This window comes from Astatotilapia calliptera, chromosome 2, assembly GCF_900246225.1.
Source record: "Astatotilapia calliptera chromosome 2, fAstCal1.2, whole genome shotgun sequence".
NCBI lineage: Eukaryota > Metazoa > Chordata > Actinopteri > Cichliformes > Cichlidae > Astatotilapia > Astatotilapia calliptera.
In genome coordinates, this window is record NC_039303.1 from 16,936,497 (window position 1) to 16,954,994 (window position 18,498).

Below are 18,498 nucleotides of genomic sequence, written 5' to 3' on the forward strand. Positions count from 1 at the left end.
TGATCTGTGTTTTGTTCTTCATGTGACTATCCTGACGGGTTATGACTTTAAGGTACAACTGGTGAGTCTCCAGTATTGATCAGAGATGTTTTTGAGTCAGGTGATCGATTTAAAAACTCAGATGATCAAGTTAACTGAATCCTCTCTCACTCTGAGCACGCTCACGTTACAGGCATTTGAAGGGTCATGTTACCTGCATATAAGAATATTAATATATACACTACCAGTTAAGTTTTAGAACACCCAGTTTTTCCAGTTATTTGTTGCAATTCAAATTGTGTAAGTCCAGGGAACAGCTTGAAATGGTACAAAGGTAAGTGGTGAACTGCCAAAGGTTAAAAACGGTAAGGTTACCCAAAACTGGAAAAACACGTACATGTCAGAATTATATAAAAAGACCTTTTTCAGGGAACACAACATGAGTTAACAATTTAACCTCCTAAGACCCAAAGTCTTCCATGGCACGCATTTTTAATTTCTCTTTGATATTTGGGCATATTGGGACCTGATGAATGTAAAAACCATTTTTAACCTGATTTTTGTTTCTAAGAAAAATGAGATCCACATATGAGGATATTCGTTTAAAATTTCGATAGAACAGTAGCAGTATGTAACCGAGGACAAGGTATGAGTAAATGGGGCAAAGAAATAAATTGATCATTTATTTATTACATCAATTAGACAGGACTTACAACACATTCTGCTGATATCCCAGCTGCACATGAGACTTACCACACCAACGGTGCGAAAATAACACTGCAACCCGTCACACCCTGCTTAGCGACACTGCAATCGTGGCACGCACTGCAAACTATTTGGGTCTCAGCGCAGCTGGGAATCAGCTCTATGCATGACCTGCGATCTGGGAGATAAAGGGAAGTGGCACAAACAATTAAACAAAAAACAAAAAGGGAGGTTAGTCCGCCCTTACACAACTCACTCTCAATCAATACCCGCCTTTACGGCTGGACAACTAACCAAAACAAAATTACAAATCAATCAAAAGAACAAAGAAAGGACAGCAGAGACTATCGAGATTATCGATTAAAATATTACCCAATAAAATATCAGTTTTATGAAACCATTCAAAACAAACACTCAATATACCTACAATATTGATCAGTTTCCCTGCGCGCCGTCGATCTAGGGCTTGATCAATTCTTCTATTAAAATTCGTGGTCACACTAAAAAAGTCCAACAACACATTAAAAATAGGCACATACAATAGCAAATGATCCAAACAAAAATGGCAAAAGTCTCTTACCGACAGTATACCCACTCGCACTCGAGTGAATTAATTGCCTCTGTTTTTTTCCACAGAAGAGCGCTGACTTCACCCCACAAACCCACTACCTTTTCACAGCTCTTCAGCCAATCACCTGGTAGAGAGCAACAAACTGCCAGGTGACACTTGTTACAAGTATAATATCCTCCTAAGTGGATATTTGGCCCTTGTAGAGCGAAATTGAGTGTTTTGGTCTAAATACCCAAAATGTGATGTCGCCAGGTCCTAGGAGGTTAAAGCTGTTCTGCAGTATTGGAGATTGATCAGCCTTGAAAGTTGGTGCTACTAATTCCTACAGGTGTTCTAACTGTTCTGGATTACGTCCCCCTCTGTCTGCATGAAGCAGTGTTGGAGCACACTGTGGTACCATACCCTCGTGGGCATCAGCTGAACAGTACTGTACTGTAGTGTGTTGATACAAACATGGCGAGAATAACAGTGGAAAAGAGACAGACCATCATAACACATAAATGTCATAAACTGCAAACAAAGTCAAGATGTCAGTGAGTCCAGTTTCCTTTAGCATCCAAAGGATCAGAAACAAACTGACAGGAAGAGGTCTGCAGACCCAAAGACACGACTGAATCAGGCTACGTCCACACAGCTTAATAGTGGTCGTAGTGAGCAAGTCTCAGTTTCAGGTGTGAAGAGAAGGCTTTGAGCTGCAGGTTTGACAGGACGAGCTGCAGCAAGAAAGCCAGACGTCAGAATAAGACAAAGGCTGTGTCCCAATTCAGGGTCTGCATGCTTGAAGTACGCATTTTAAGTGCAGTTACATCACCGCCACGCGACGACGGCTGTCCCAATTCGAAGTGTACTTCAAATGCATACTCCAAATGCGCCGTCGATTTCCCCAAATATCAAGCGTGGTCCAGTGCACGCTTCGTGGTCCCATATATCCCACAAGTCATAGCGCGGCGGTGGATGTGGAGAATTTTGCCGCAAAATACGGCAGAACGGAGCGGCCGAAGAGGGGTTTTTTTTCCCCAAACTTTATTAATCAATATCATAATAATCTGACAATAAAGCGAAAAGTCAGTCATTCCAGTTCAGTTTGTACAGCAGACATACAAGGCAAATAAGAGTAACAATATACAGTACAATGAAATAAGAAGGATAAATAAATAAAGGAAAAAAACAAAAGAAAAAAAAAGGGGGGGGGGGAATGTGACAGACTTCATAACAACTTTGTATTTGAAAGTTGTGACAGCTCATTCGTTAAACATTTCTGAATGAATTTCAATCAATGATAAACCTTTTTTATTGGAAGTTAATTTAAGAGAGTTTAAGTAATATTCAATTTCAATCAAAAACAAATTAAATGATGGGGTTGAGTTTTGAAATTTACATTTATGTATGTGGAATTTCCCTAATAAGATGGAGCGGCCGAAGAGTGAACTGTCAAAAGTACTGAATATGACGTCACTTATTTATGTGCGAATGTTTAATAATTAAAGTCAGTCATATATCCACAAACACAACAAGCTGAAAGTCAGTGATATATGTATATGTGTGTGTGTGTGTGTGTATATATATATATATATATATATATATATATATATATATATATATATATATATATATATATATATATATATATATATCATAATCAATATAATAATCAATATCATAATAATCTGACAATACTGACTTTAGTCTCATGAACAACATTAACTAATTGTTATTTACTAACTAATCTTAAATGACTGTTCAGCACAGAAATGAAGCCCAACAATCATGTTTTACAGTCCTCTGGTCTCAGCCTCAGATACTCAACTAATCAAAGTGATGTCATGACAAAAATGAATGACTGACAAAACATTTTTCTCCTTCGTTTCTGTCAAACAAAGCTGTATGTAACGTGTCTCGCGGTTAGTATCATGGTTGCTAGGCAACCTGAACAGCGCGACAAAGCGTATACCGTCCCATTTCACAAGCCTCTCACTTCCGCACTTCTCGTACTTATAGTACGCACCGTACGTAGTATGCGTAGTGCGCGTACTTCAAGCGTGCAGACCCTGAATTGGGACACAGCCAACGAGGCTTGTCTGGACCATGAAACGCCACCATTGCACTACTGAAGACTGGAAGGTTTTATGGACTGAGGAATCAAACTTTGAAATCTACGGTTCATCGCGCAGGATCTTTGTACGCCGTTGACTAGGTGAAAGGATCTGCCCCAGGGCCTCCTCTCAGCTGACCTAGGAACAGCTTGATGTTCCACTGGATCAGCTGGGGAGAGGGAGGTCTGGGCTTCTCTGCTTAGCCTGCGGCCACCACGACCCAGCCGCAGATAAGCAAAAGCAAATGGATGAATGCATGTTTGTATTTAATGAAAGTTCACATTGATCACAAGGAATTAGTTGATCTTTCCATTTTTCTCTTTTTATTTTTGAAAATATAATGTTTTTCTGGGACCTTCACAGTAAAAACATTGATTATTTAACTGAAAGAGTTGAAATATTGATTAGATTCAAACAACACACAAACATTATTATGGTTTATTAAATTGAGAAGAAAAACATGCAGTTTAAGGTTCATATTTAATGTGTAGACTGCAACAAACAAATACACCTGTTTCACCATTTCAAACTTCCGCTGGTGCCCAGAGGAGGAAAAATACTTTAAAAGTTACAAATATAACAAAAGATATAACATGTAGAACAAAAGACTGAAGTTTGAAAAAGGCTGGATTAAAACTAAAAACGACTGAAAGGAAACAAATTCAGGTTTTAGTGGAAGTTAAAAGTCTGGGATTCCTGAGACGATCAGCTGATCACAGGTTGACTTCCTTTGTCACTGAAAGAAACACGACATATTTACTTTCAGATATGTTTCTTTTCTTGTTCAACAAATTATCATTTTAAAATGTCAATAATGTAAAGGCGGTGTCCCAGGCCCTGTGCTTCGTACGTCGCTTACTACATCCAAGATCAAATGAAACATCCAAGACCAAATCATCGCGCTAACTCTGAGCTCGCTATTCCGGTTCCCCGAACACACCTGTTGTTGACGATTAGTATAGCTGGATGAAGTAATGTGAGATCACTGGGTGGCCCAACAGGGGCTACGCATCGATAGTAGAAACATTGATCGGCAACCCTTTGATTGGTCGGCGAAAATGTCGAAGGAGCGCGCTCGGTATTTTTCGGCAGCAGAGCAAGAACTCTTGAGTGAGGGATTTCAGGAGTTTCAGAGTTTAATTAAAACGCAAGGGAACACTGCAAAGGCTGCAAAAGCAAGGAGAGAGGGCTGGCAGAAAGTTGCTGACAAATCAAACTCGTAAGTAATTCAATAATAACAATAATAATGGAGTGGATTTATATAGCGCTTTTCAAGGCACCCAAAGCGCTTTACAATGCCACTATTCATTCACTCTCACATTCACACACTGGTGGAGGCAGCTACGGTTGTAGCCACAGCTGCCCTGGGGCAGACTGACAGAAGCCAGGCTGCCATATTGCGCCATCGGCCCCTCTGGCCAACACCAGTAGGCGGTAGGGTAGATTTATCATATCACACCATATTATCCAATATTATATTACATTATATTATATTATAATATGTTATATTATATCCCCTTTCACATTAGAGCCACAACAGGACCCACTAGAACATGGGAACAAGTAAAAGTGAAATATAAGAATATTCTACAGAATGGTAATATTTATCACTTATATTGCTTGTCGTCTCTTGGAAAGAGACCCTGGAATACTCTGTTTGTTTGTTCATAACAGCAACCAAGAAAAGGGCAGAGCAAAAAAAAAGACAGGTGGTGGTCCTGCACCCCCTCGTCAACAAGTTGGTTAAGTGAATAATACCCTCACGGGAAAATCGATATCTCTCTATGAGCACACTGTTGCGCTGAGCTAAAGGATCCTGTCTGTCCCGCAATATACGCTGAATTCTGAGGACTCTCCTTATCAATCTTGCACCTTCCGCAATGGGTTGCTCGCGTAAACGGACAGGATATGACTGCGACAGACTTCCCAAATCCACCTTCGCTTTTATAGCCGTGGTCTCTCATCTTGATTACACGAAGTAATTAGTGTGAATGCTTGAAAAGCATTCACAGTATTGTTCTTCTAATTTACAATTACTACTCTGAAATATGAATTACATCTGTAATAATCACATACATGTAATAGAATGTTAATAGTACATTTCCCTTTTTTAGGGAATGACCTGTATGTATCTGTGTGAAATCAATAAAAGGATCAAGTGCTGCATTATCTTTAGTTACACTGATGTTATTTATTTATGGTGAAACAGTGGTGGAATATCGCTGTTGCTTTCGTATGAATGACGCGGACATACCTGCGTGGCCGCGATCTAATCCTGTTTACATAAAGTAAACCTGCTCCCCAGCAGGTTTACGCTTACGGCTCTGTTGCTATGACAGCAAGTCCCGGATGGGCTTCGGGGAACCGAACGATCCAGGATCACGCGAAATCGTCAACAATCTCATCCAGCTAACTCACTTAGCGCGGTACGAAGAACAGGCCCCCAATCTTTTGATATATTGTTTATATACAGTGGTGCGAAAACATGTTTGCTCGTGGGTCTGCTCATGTCAGATCATGAAAGATAACACAAGTAAAAAATTAAAAACATCATGCATATTCTAAATAAAGGTGTTTGTTCATCTTTGGGGAAAAAATCCAAACCCATGTGTGAAAAAGGTGATCGCCCCACTCCAATTTATAACATAAATTACCCTAAGAGTGGAGCAACGGCACATCCAAAAGGTCACAAAAGACCCCAGAGCAAGATCCAAAACACTGCACACCTCACTTGCCTTAGTTAAGGCCAGTGCTCATGACTCCACCATAAGAAAGAGACTGGGCAACAATGGCCTGCATGGCAGAGTTCCAAGACAAAAACCACTGCTTAGCAAAAGGAACAGAAAGGCTTGTCTCGGTTTTCTAAGAAAACATCTTGATCCCCAACATACTCTGTGCTCTGGCAAGACAAAACTTTTTGGCAGCTGTATGTCTTGCTGTTGTTAATGGAGTCGTGAATTCTACCAAAACATCTTGAAGTGCACTTGTGTTCTGCAGCAGGATGATGATCCAAAGCACACCAGCAAGTCCATCTTTAATTTGGAGTGGCCTAGTCAAAGGCTACGTTCACACTGCAGGCAAAAGCGCATCAAATCCGATTTTTTTGACACTATGTGACCCATATCCGATCATGGTATGACAGTGTGAACGGCACAAATCCGATATTTTCAAATCCGATCTGGGTCACTTTTGTATGTGGTACTGAATCCGATACATATCCGATGTTTTAGAAAGCGACTGCTGTTTGAACGGTCATGTCGCATTAAATCCGTCTTTTACGTCACTGACACAAGACAGACGCCAATTATCAGCGCCCGAGAAGACATCGCGAACGCTTCCTGGCCATCCCGTGTAGATGTCAGTGAAACTGTTGGGAAGACAACGTTGGAGAAACGTGAACATTTTATTTGTACTGTATAATCTGCAGATTCTGACAAATCTGCAACTATCCTTTGAAGCACCGCTCCTCTAAAACAGCTATAAGGATCATTATTAGGTTATCTACATTATTATGTGAATAACAAAATAACTTAAAGCAAAAATTGGGAAACGTAAAGTCCGAAGTCTCTATATTAAGGGCCATCAGTCAAACAATACTGTTTGCTCTGGGTCTAAACAGAGCGCGTTGTGTGTGACGTCTTCTTTTGTGCATGCGGGCCGCTTTGAGTGTTCACACTAGAGCGCGTTTACTGTCGCATTTTATTCGTAGTGTGAACAAGCAGACAAAAAAATCGGATTTGAACAAAAAATCGGAATTGAGCATTAAGACCTGCAGTGTGAACGTAGCCAAAGTCCTGACCTGAATCTGAATGAGATGCTGTGGCATGACCTCAAAAATGCGGGTGATGCTGATAAGAACAATTCTCATATGATGAGTGGACCAAAATTCCTCCACAGTGTGTAAAAGACTCATTAGCAATGATCACAAACACTTGGGTGGCATATATACATGTATGTATGTATAAATGTAATACTTTCATACATAGACATATACACGTCATCCCACATACAGTGTTTATTAACATTTCTGTTTTTTAAAAGGGTCCCAATCTTTTGATTTTCCTGTATATTCAGTTCATTTCATCATCTCCTTGTGAATGTGATGTTACGTTCTCTGTTTGCATTTGTTTGACGTGTCATGTACAACACATGTTACTTGTATGTAACTTAACCATCACCAGTCACTTCTAAATCTGGAATGAAGAATTTAGAAGAATAATGAAGCAGCCTGGGCTGCTTCATTATTCGTTTATGTTAGAGACTTTTGGCAATGCTGGATTCTGATGGCTATGCTTTATTTTGTCAGTAAGGTTGCAGTGCTCTCCATCTAGACCCCACATTCCTGTATGATATATCTGTGATTAGTGAAGAAAAAAAGACTGATTATCAGAATAAATTGGCAGGAGCCCAGCAGTCTGTAACTGGATGATCTGGGCATGCTTAGAATCATCTCTGGATCATTTTTCTGCTTACTTTGTAATGGGATAAGAAGAGAACAGGCCTCAGGTAATAAAAGCTGGATAATGCCTCTGCAAATGTTTTATTTATCATTTTAAAAGTTTCAGTAACAGGAGCTCTGATTCCACTGCCGCCCTAAAGCGTGTTTCACTGACATGGATAAGTCTGCTTCTTGGACTAGAAACATTTTTCTTCATTTAACAGTTTATAGTTATGGAAGAAGTGGAAGAATCTACGCCTGAAAAACTGAGCTGAGTCTGATGGTGTTTTTGAAAGGCTGACAAAGGCTGAGGTAAATCCTCCAGAGACCAAGGTCAGTGATGACCATGGGGGATGTTTCATAAGGTAATTTTAGATGTTACCTTTCCTGGCAGTGAGCTCATCGATGGACTCAACCACATGAATTGCTCCAACTGCTGAAGCTTCTCCTTTGGTGTTTGTGGCGTGACACTCGTACGATCCTTCTTCTTCTTTGGTCAGAGGCGAGATCTGAAACACAAACACCATGGTCTATTTTGATTGGTCCCACTGCAGCAGTGACATAACATAGTGTTTGTACTGACCAGCACCCAGCCGGTCACTTCATGCTTCTCCGGTCCTCCTCGAGTCTGGATCGCCAGATTGTCACGGTCTCCAGGAAGAAGCTCCATCTTCTTCCCACTGAGGATCTGAAAGAAGAAACCCATCATTATCATCATCACTCTAATCTTAGAGATCCAACTTCAAATACCTTATTGACTCTGTGATGACATCACAGAGTTGTCTAACCCCTGTGGTCTTCTAACGGGTTTCTCACTCATACTCTGATTGTGGTGGAGGAACCACCTGACATCCCCACCTGAAGCTGAGACTGATGATTGGACATCCTGCTTCACCACAGCTCTGAGCAGGTCTTAGGGCTTAAGGTCTGTAAATTCTCTTCAAACAGGCCGTTACTTGCCACCCTGATAGACACACCTGAACATACCTGAGCCCTTAGTGTACAAGCCGTCAGAATCAGTTTTTAAGCCCTGATTTAAAAAAAATAAAAAAAGTTCATGAAACATGCTGATATCTCTGAATGCTGTAAATTAACCTATTTATTATATTACTGCCTTGAGGCAGCAGCTGTTGTGAAGTTAAATTGAACTCCTCACATAGCCAATCCGGTCTTTAAGTCTGACGTTATTAGCCATGTCTGGGCCCAAACTCCGCTGCAGGTCCCAAACAAACACTGCAGCATCACTGAGAGTTTAAACTGTCTAAATTCTTTCATCTGTAATAAAATGATCAGCGTTGCTGCTTTACCAGGTGTAACTATGAAGTTTAACATCCAGGCATCCATGAAAACAGGATTTATGATATTTAACAGAGTTAGAAGTTAGCAGGGAGTTAGCTCACTAGTTTCCACCTAAACATGATATAGCATGTTCTGACTGAGAGATTTCTGAAAAATTCAAACGTACAGCTCTGCTGTCACTTCCAACATAAATGAAGACAGAAAACTAAACAGCAGTGACGTTTGAAGGGTTACTGAAGTTGGGCTAGCTGGTATATAATGTTGTGCTACGTGATCGCTAGCGACACAGCTATGTTAGCATAGCATAAACACAGTGAAGCTGGAGGATGAATACTAACTTTTTTCCACTCTATAAAAGTTAACGTGAGGGTTCCCAATGGTTAGAGACAAATACAATTGCATGGCAGGATGCTGTAAACGGACCAAACTTCAGTCAGGAGAACAACTGAGATAATCCATCCACAATATGAGGTTAGTCATTCTACTGCTGCTTGGGCTGGGCTGTAGTTACATCGTAAGGGTTTAAAAACTGAGTTTTAAAATGAACAGCGGTAATAAAAACCAAGAGAGGCCGACAGTGATCACAGACTGTTTTTAGGGTTTTTTGAGATTAAATACAACAAGATACAAAGCATTAAAACATGTTAAAAACACAAAAAGCCTTATTAAACGCAGGGTAGTTTGGGCCCGGAAGCATCATGTCATAACTTAAAGACCGGATTCCAACGATAACAACGATTATCATAATGATATGTTGGAGACACAGGCCAAGACGATCTTCATCTCTAGCTTATCAATCAACAATAGAGCCAAAAACAATTTAAGTTTTGAAAGGCCGACTCTGAGCCTCATAACACGCTAACCAAAAAACTGAATTGTTGTTATCTATCATGCAGCTGACCCATACTCAGACTTTCTCTACCATTTCTCTTTTACTGAAAATAACAGCCTCAACATGGAATTTAATCTATTATTAGACTCAATTGAGTTCACACCCTTGTTCTGACATATCCCACAGAAAGTGAACATTTAACTGTATTTCTTGAAAACTGTCTTTCGTGATCATTTTTAATAACATTTAAGTTTACAGTAACAGATTACACAGCAGTGGGTAATACACTGCATTACATGTCCTTCTGAAGGTGCAGTAACAAAGTTTAAGGATAGAATTCATCCGTGTTATTCTCTCATGTTATTGAAGAAGCATATCATCCACTCCCACAGAGGTTGGTTGTCTTTTAATACTGTTACATCCTCACCAGAGATTTTCAGTAATGCATTACTGCAATCTGATTACTTTTCGCAAGTAACGAGTAAAGCAAGGGATTACTATTGCAAAAAAGTAATTAGATTACTGTTGCTTTCCCCTAAGCATGCTGCATTGCTGTGGTACTAACCTGTGATTTTGTTTGTGAGAGTGTCTCATGACAATGATGTAAGCGTGTGGTAACAGACGTGTGGCGATCAACAATGGATAATATGGAGTGCGTACGGAGAGAGTACGACCATGCAGCGTTTAAAGCGTAAACATTTTTTCATAAAAAGTGACAAAAACATTAGCGTCTGCTGTTCACTCTGCGTGGGAAGAAAACTTCTTTCTACAGTTGAAAAAAACCCTAAACTTCTGAGCGAGCACGCTGCCACGGGAATGTGACATTCACAGAGAAACCCCCGGATCCCCTCACTGACATGACTGCTGTGGGCAAACCTCCACCCGCCCCACTCCTGATAAACAGCTGACAATAGATTTAAGAGCTGCTGAGTCTTTGATTCTATTTATTTTCTGCCATTTTACTTGCATCTATTTCAAAGAGTGTAAACACAAAATATGATTTTATTTTATATGCTGGAATATGCAGAACATAGGTTTAAGTGTTAAGCAATTTCTTCAAGTCAAAGACTGTTGATATAATTTAATTTTTGCTTGGCGTCCCTCTAATACTGCGGGGTCTGTTCCTTGCATGTTAAAGTACCTCAAGGTGACTATTGTTGTTAAGTAGTGATGTAAGCTGCTGTTCAGGGAAATGTTTAAATCAGGATAATTTCCTGTTTTATGTTTCCAGGTGGAGAACTTTGATTGTTTCTATTGGCAGCGGCAGGAAACAGGAAGTCAGCAGCAAAGAGGAAGGCAAACACTTCTGTGGAGTCACGCCTGAACCTTTGAGTGTTTCTTTTTATGGAGAAAAACAAAATACATCTTAAATGTGTGACAAGCTGCTGAATGATGGCACACAAACTCACCTTCTTCCAGGTTAGCACTGGTGTGGGCACGCCCACCACCTCACAACTCAGGTACACCTGAGAGCCACTCACGTTGTACACCTCACCTGGAGGAGTAACAATGAGTGGAGCTGCAGACAGAAAGAAAAGATGAATGTGGGTGAAACAGGTCCAGACAGGAAGTCCTCAGTGACCTCACAGGAATTCAGTTTGCTCTGAGCACACTCAGTGGGTCTTTTCATGTAGAAAGGAATGTGATGTTTGGGATGGAGGAGGATTATCAGAGGCGAGATCAGTCTGTAACTGACAGACTGCCTCATAGTCCGCTGGACCACAGAAGGGGAAAGAGACGTTTAGGTTTTTTTAACTGCTCTACATTTACATCACAGCAACGTATAAATACATACGTATATATGTACGTCAGCTGCAGGTTATTTCTCCAACTGTATCAAGCCACATATCAGAATAAGTGACCCCCTTCTGCAGGCTGTAGGCTACATAGATTGATACCATGACCTGCGACCTCACCTGAACCACAGCGACCTTTGTTCTGCATGTTGACAGATTCTTTTCCCTCACTCTGGGCTCGCAGGCCTGCAGTTTTCAGTGCACAGGTGTTCATGTAGGTCACTCCGTTTGTCCCGCAGACCTCGTATTTGCTCTTACAGACACAGACTCCCATCTTGTTCTTCTTGTTCTCGCCGCTTCTCACGCACTCCAGACCGGAGCCACAGCGGCGAGCTGCCGACCGGCGACCTCCGCACAGCTCACCCTCTGCGGCAGCGCAGACAGAGCAGCAGCCACAGGAGTCCACCAGAGAGCCAGCAGCACAGCCCTCCGCTGGGAGAGGAGCACACTGAGCCAGATCACAAGATCCACATCCCAAAGGAGCAGAGTCCTGGACTGAGAGGACCGGGAGGATCAGAGAGAGGAGGCAGAAAGACTTCATGTTTGCGAGCAGCTCTGAGTCAGTCTGAAACTGAGGGGCTGAAACACAGCTGCTCCAAGGGTGGGACTCCGCCTCCACCCACAGCTGATCCCACCCTCAGCCTAGAAGATAATACGACCCTGTAAAGTAATACTGCATTACTGTACTGTGTACTACTGTACTTTACACTATTTCCATACAGTATTACATGCACAGAGACCTGCCACCTTCAGAAAATTTCTGATGACTCCTTTGTCACGTGATGCGAGCAGAATCATCTGCAGCTCAACGTGACAAAGACCAAAGAACTGATTGTGGACTTTAGGAAGACCAGGAAACTCGTGACCCCCGTTTCAATCCAGGTGGTCAATGTGGACATTGTGGAGGAGCATAAATACCTCAGAGGACACACTGATAATAGGCTGGACTGGGTTAAAAACGCCACTGCACTCTACAGGAACGGCCAGAGTCTCTGAGGTCCTTCAACATCTGTCAGACAATGTTCAGGATTTTTCTATCAGCCTGCTGTGGTCAGTGCTATCCTCTGTGCTGTTGCATGCTGGGACAGCAGGTTGAGGGTAAATAAACTGGTCACAAGGCCAGTAATGTTGTGGGAATGGAGGCCATCTCTGTACAGCTCCATCAGCACACAGTGCAGTAGTTATACTCTTTGCACACGCTCTGCAGTAAATAACAAAGTTTTACATTTTAAAGTAAAATGTGAATCGTATATATCACGTATTATTCTAGATATTTATAATTGAGTTATTTTTATATATTAGAGCTAGTTCTTATTTTGTAAACTTTGCATTATAGTGTATTATTATTTAGTTTGGTCTGTTACTGTTCTTATTGACTTTGTACAACTGACACCACATACTTTCCTCAGGGATCATTAAAGTATTCTGATTATTACAACTGTGCTGTACTCTGTGTTATAGTATTACTGTGGGAAGCAGTCTGACTCGAGTATCAAGGAAGGGGGTAAGGTAAGCAGACATTTTGGGTTCCCAGAGACGGGCAATTTACTTACAGTGACCTCCATTATTTGTGAAACTTAACAAACGCACATGGAATCGGTAACACAGCTTACCTTTCCTCCTTCACCTTAATCAAGCAGAGACTGACTATAGCTGTGTCCCAATTCCTAGGCTGCATCCTTTGGAGGACCTGTCCTTCGTAGTCTACGTGGGCCGTGTCCTCCAAAGACCGGGTAGGCCTGAAGTGAGTGGCTGTGAAATTGGCCGTCAGATTTGCGTCACCGCTGTCTCGGTGGGGTTTAATACACTCAGCCGTCTGCTCCTCGCTATCTAAAATATAACAGGACACTGGAGCAAACTCTCGATCATCTCACACTTCTGTTTAATCAGTTTTCTGTTTGACGTTTATTCAGCTGTGCGAAAACTAGAATTTTAATTTCAGCCAAACCGATTTACTCAGGAACAAATAAAACAGTGAAAAAAACAAACAATAACATTTTTAAGTTATCTGAGTGACTTATATATCATGTTTAACCTGAGTAGCCAAAGATCGCGGGGGGTCTGAAAACGGTGTGCCGGGAGTTCGCTTTCTCTAGTGATGGGAATTCCGGCTCCCAAGCAGCTCTTCAAGTTGTTGGTTTAATTAATTTATTATCAACAGTAATATAAAATTATGCACAAAATGAATTACTAATGTAAAACAATAACAACATGTTTTTATTTATATGTTTATATATAAATATGCTTTTATTTATTCACTCCACATAAAATGTAAACAAATCAATTATATAATAAAAAAACAACCATTTACATTTCAACTTTTAACTGTGTTATGATCCAATGTTGTCAGTGTTTGTTTTATGTGTGACTCCTCCCACCAGAGGATAGCTGTGGGGGGTTTTTTCCCCTTTTCTTTCTTAGGGGGTGGATACCTGGGCGTGTCTGCTGAGTTGTTGGGTGGAGTCTCTGATAATTAGATAATTGATTGATCACTTCCAGTATTTAACCACCAGATGACAGCCTCCACCATCCAACAAAGCGCAAAAGTATTCGGCCCCCTTGAACTTTCCCACATTTTGTCACATTACAGCCACAAACATGAATCAATTTTATTGGAATTCCACGTGAAAGACCAACACAAAGTGGTGTACACGTGAGAAGTGGAACGAAGATCATACATGATTCCAAACATTTTTTACAAATAAATAACTGCAAAGTCGGTGTGCGTAATTATTCAGCCCCCTGAGTCTTTGTAGAACCACCTTTTGCTGCAATTACAGCTGCCAGTCTTTTAGGGTACGTCTCTACCAGCTTTGCACATCTACAGACTGAAATCTTTGCCCATTCTTCTTTGCAAAGCAGCTCCAGCTCAGTCAGATTAGACGGACAGCGTTTGTGAACAGCAGTTTTCAGATCTTACCACAGAGTCTTGATTGGATTTAGATCTGGACTTTGACTGGGTCATTCTAACACATGGATATGTTTTGTTTTAAACCATTCCATTGTTGCCCTGGCTTTATGTTTAGGGTCGTTGTCCTGCTGGAAGGTGAGCCTCCGCCCCAGTCTCAAGTCTTTTGCAGACTCCAAGAGGTTTTCTTCCAAGATTGCTCTGTATTTGGCTCCATCCATCTTCCCATCAACTCTGACCAGCTTCCCCGTCCCTGCTGAAGAGAAGCACCCCCAGAGCATGGTGCTGCCAACACCATATTTGACAGTGGGGATGGTGTGTTTAGAGTGATGTGCAGTGTTAGTTTTCCGCCACCAGAGATGGGCAGTAACGCGTTACTGTAATCTGATGGTGGTGGTGGTCAGAGGGCCCGGTGGCGCCAGTGTCCGGCAGCCTCGCCTCTGTCAGTGCGCCCCAGGGCAGCTGTGGCTACAATGTAGCTTGCCATCGCCAGTGTGTGAATGTGTGTGTGAATGGATGAATGACTGAATGTAGTGTGAAGCGCTTTGGGGTCCTTAGGGACTAGAAAAGCGCTATACAAATGCAGGCCATTTACCATTTACCATCTGATTACTTTTTTCAAGTAACGAGTAAAGTAAGGGATTACTATTGCAAAAACGGTAATTAGATTACCGTTACTTTCCCGTAGGAACGCTGCGTTACTGCGTTACTAAAACCGTGATTTTTTGGGGAGAATGTCTCACGACAGTGACGTAAGCGAGTGCACCGTTAGTGACAACAGCCTTGTGCAGATCAACAATGGATCACATATTGATTATGGGAGAGAGTATGAGCGTGCAGCGTTTAAAGCGTGGAAGTACTGACCTTACTTTGAGTTTGATTCCATGAAAAGTGACAAAAACATTAGCGTCCATTGTGCGTGGGAAGAAAACTTTACAGCGAAAAAAAACCCTAAACTTCCAAGCAAGCACCGAGTGCGCAACGACGTAATGGGGAATTCAGGTCCAGACCAAAAAGGCTAGGCAGCGCCTGTATCACCTACGACAACTGAGGAAGTTCAGGGTCTCTCCAAAGATCCTCAGGATTTTCTATACAGGCGCTGTGGAGAGCATCCTCACACAGAACATGACATCGTGGTTCGGGAACAGCTGTGTGAAGGACCAAAAAGCTCTCCAGAGAGTGATCCGTACAGCAGAACGCTGCTTCAGGACACCTACACCAGGAGATGCCGGACTAGAGCAGCGCAGATACTGAAGGACCCGTCCCATCCTGGCAACAAACTGTTCCAACTTCTGCAATCTGGTAGAAGGTTCCGCATCTTCCGGGCAAGGACAGAGAGACTCAAGAGGAGCTTCTATCCCCAAGCCATCCGTGCCCTAAACACACACACCCGCCCTCTCACATCATCTATAATTGACTGAGACAGGACTCTTCCAGACACTAAACCAAGGCACAATGTACATTTCAAATTCCTTTAATTTTAAATATGTTTATATTGTCTATCCTGTAAAATAGTCAGATATCTATTCATATTAATGTACAGAATTCACCTGCTTGCTGCTACTACTGCACATTCACCCAGTGTATATACTATATGTGTGTATATATATATATATATACATATATATATATAATGTTCTTCCTCTACACCCCCCCCCCCCCCCCCCCCCCCAATTTTTTGCACATGTCGAGGAGCGTGTCAGGCTACATTTCACTGTGTGTTATACTTGTATAACTATGCATGTGACAAATAATAAAGAACCTTGAACCTTGAACCTCACAGAGAAACTCACGGATTCTTCAACTGACCGCGGCACACCTGCACCAGGGTAAACCTCCGCCTACCGCAGTCCTGCTTTACAGGTGAAAATAGAGCAACAGGACCGCTGAGTCTTTGACTTTATTTATTTTCTGCTGTGTTTTACTTGAAAGAGTGAGTGTAAACACAAAAAATATTGTATTTTATGTGCTGGAATGTGCAGAAAATAGGTTTAAATGTTAAACTAATTTATTCAAGTCAGAGAATGTTGCATATAATTAAATTTTTGCTTGATGCATAAAGTTAAAAGATTAAAACTGATAAGACAAGTTAAAAAAAAGATACTTTTCCATTTGATTACATTTTGTATGATGGATTATGTAGAAAAAGTAGAATTGGGCTGAAAGATCTATCGCTTTATCACCTCTTCAGGTTGTAAATCGTGTTTTTAAAAAGTAACTAAGTAACTAAGTAATTAATTACTTTGAAAATAAGTAATCAGTAAAGTAACGGAATTACTGTTTTGGGGAAATAATCAGTAATTAGTTACTGATTACTTTTTTCAAGTAACTTGACCAACACTGTCCGCCACACATAGCGTTTTGCATTTGGGACCAAAAGTTCCATTTTGGTCTCATCTGACCAGAGCACTTTCTTCCACAGGTTTGCTGTCCCCCCCACATGGCTTGTGGCAAACTGCAAACTGGACTTCTTATGGTTTTCTGTTAACAATGGCTTTCTTCTTGCCACTCTTCCATAAAGGCCAACTTTGTGCGGTGCACGACTAATAGTTGTCCTATCGACAGATTTCCCCCACCTGAGCTGTAGATCTCTGCAGCTCGTCCAGAGTCACCATGGGCCTCTTGGCTGCATTTCTGATCAGCGCTCTCCTTGTTTGGCCTGTGAGTTTAGGTGGACGGCCTTGTCTTGTAGGTTTTCAGTTGTGCACTCTATTTAGTCATTAGCACTCATCAGGCAATGTCTATGGGCAACTGACTGCACTCAGACCAAAGGGGGCTGAATAATTACGCACACCCCACTTTGCAGTTATTTATTTGTAAAAAATGTTTGGAATTTGACCACAACCAGTAGGCAACAGCTGAAGTGTATTGCCAAAGGACACAACAACCGAGACTGTCGGCGTTAAAACTAAGTAGCTGCCACCATTGTTGGAAACTTGGCTGGGCCACGCTATGAATTCTGGGATGTGGTGGGCCACAAAGGATACACCCGACCCATCCTTCAAATCTGGGAAAATGAAGGACATATTTGTTGGCCCCATTTGGAGCAGCCTTCGTCACGTCGCTGTAACTAATCGGCCTTCAAATCCGAAGGACGAGGCACCTGAATTGGGACGCAGCTCAAATCAGTTTACCTTCAGTTATTCTAGCCAGTACCATTGGCTTGAGCTGAGGAATCTAAAACTCAACAGAAATGACTGAGAATTACAAAAAGCTCCCCAATCTTTTGATTAACACATTTATGACTAAATGGCTCTATATAAGAAAAAATATGCAACAAATCCCTTTGTATCATGAGACAAACAAAAGCAAGCAAGCAAGCAAGCAAGAAACCCCTCCTCCTGGTTTAACCTGCTGATGACAGATCATCAGTAGTAGTCAGGAGATGCTGGGCGGGCCTTTCCCGCACATGACCTGTGTGCAGATTGAAAACAAGAAAACAAATGACTTAATTCTGTGACATAATAAAATATAAAACAACATGTAACGGAGTATTTGCTTTAATTTGCTGGCTGTTTGTTTTTCAGGCGACTGAATGCTCACACAAACAAAGCCAGGAGACTCAGTGCATAGCAAATCATAGCAAATAAATATATAGAAAGAATAATGTACACAAAGTCAGTACTTCTGGGACAAGTGCAGAGTATCACAACAGCTCATCCACTTTGTGTCACACTGTGTGACAGAAGAATCAGAGAAGACACTATTGATCCACACAGGTATAAATACGGGAAACATCTGATCAATAAGTAGCTGATCTGTAATCCTTCCTCTTTAACGGTTTCTAAGTTTAGAGAGTGTCTGTGGGAAAATAAACAGGCGGTCAAAGATCATGCATTCACTGTTATTGTTCAGAGATGAACTTGAACACAGAGCA

At 41.5% G+C, this 18,498-nt stretch overlaps 1 protein-coding gene across 1 annotated transcript; it reads right to left on the reverse strand.

Moving 5' to 3' along the window:
• Positions 1-3,772: 3,772 nt before the first annotated feature.
• Positions 3,773-12,697, reverse strand: igfbp7 (insulin-like growth factor binding protein 7). The gene is made up of 5 exons (XM_026185659.1): positions 11,834-12,697; positions 11,327-11,436; positions 8,370-8,474; positions 8,169-8,295; positions 3,773-4,084 (listed from the first exon to the last, which is right to left on the reverse strand). Exons 1-5 carry the CDS (start codon positions 12,252-12,254, stop codon positions 4,062-4,064), a joined length of 786 nt encoding a protein of 261 aa, XP_026041444.1. The 5' UTR covers positions 12,255-12,697; the 3' UTR covers positions 3,773-4,061.
• Between the last annotated feature and the right edge of the window lie 5,801 nt (positions 12,698-18,498).

Excerpts from the sequence above, each read along its gene's own strand:
- igfbp7 (XM_026185659.1), bottom strand. The coding sequence starts at position 12,254 with ATGAAGTCTTTCTGCCTCCTCTCTCTGATCCTCCCGGTCCTCTCAGTC. Across the intron at positions 8,475-11,326 it reads CAGTGCTAACCTGGAAGAAG|ATCCTCAGTGGGAAGAAGAT; the intron begins GTGAGTTTGTGT and ends TTCTTCTTTCAG. Across the intron at positions 8,296-8,369 it reads AAGTGACCGGCTGGGTGCTG|ATCTCGCCTCTGACCAAAGA; the intron begins GTCAGTACAAAC and ends TTTGTGTTTCAG.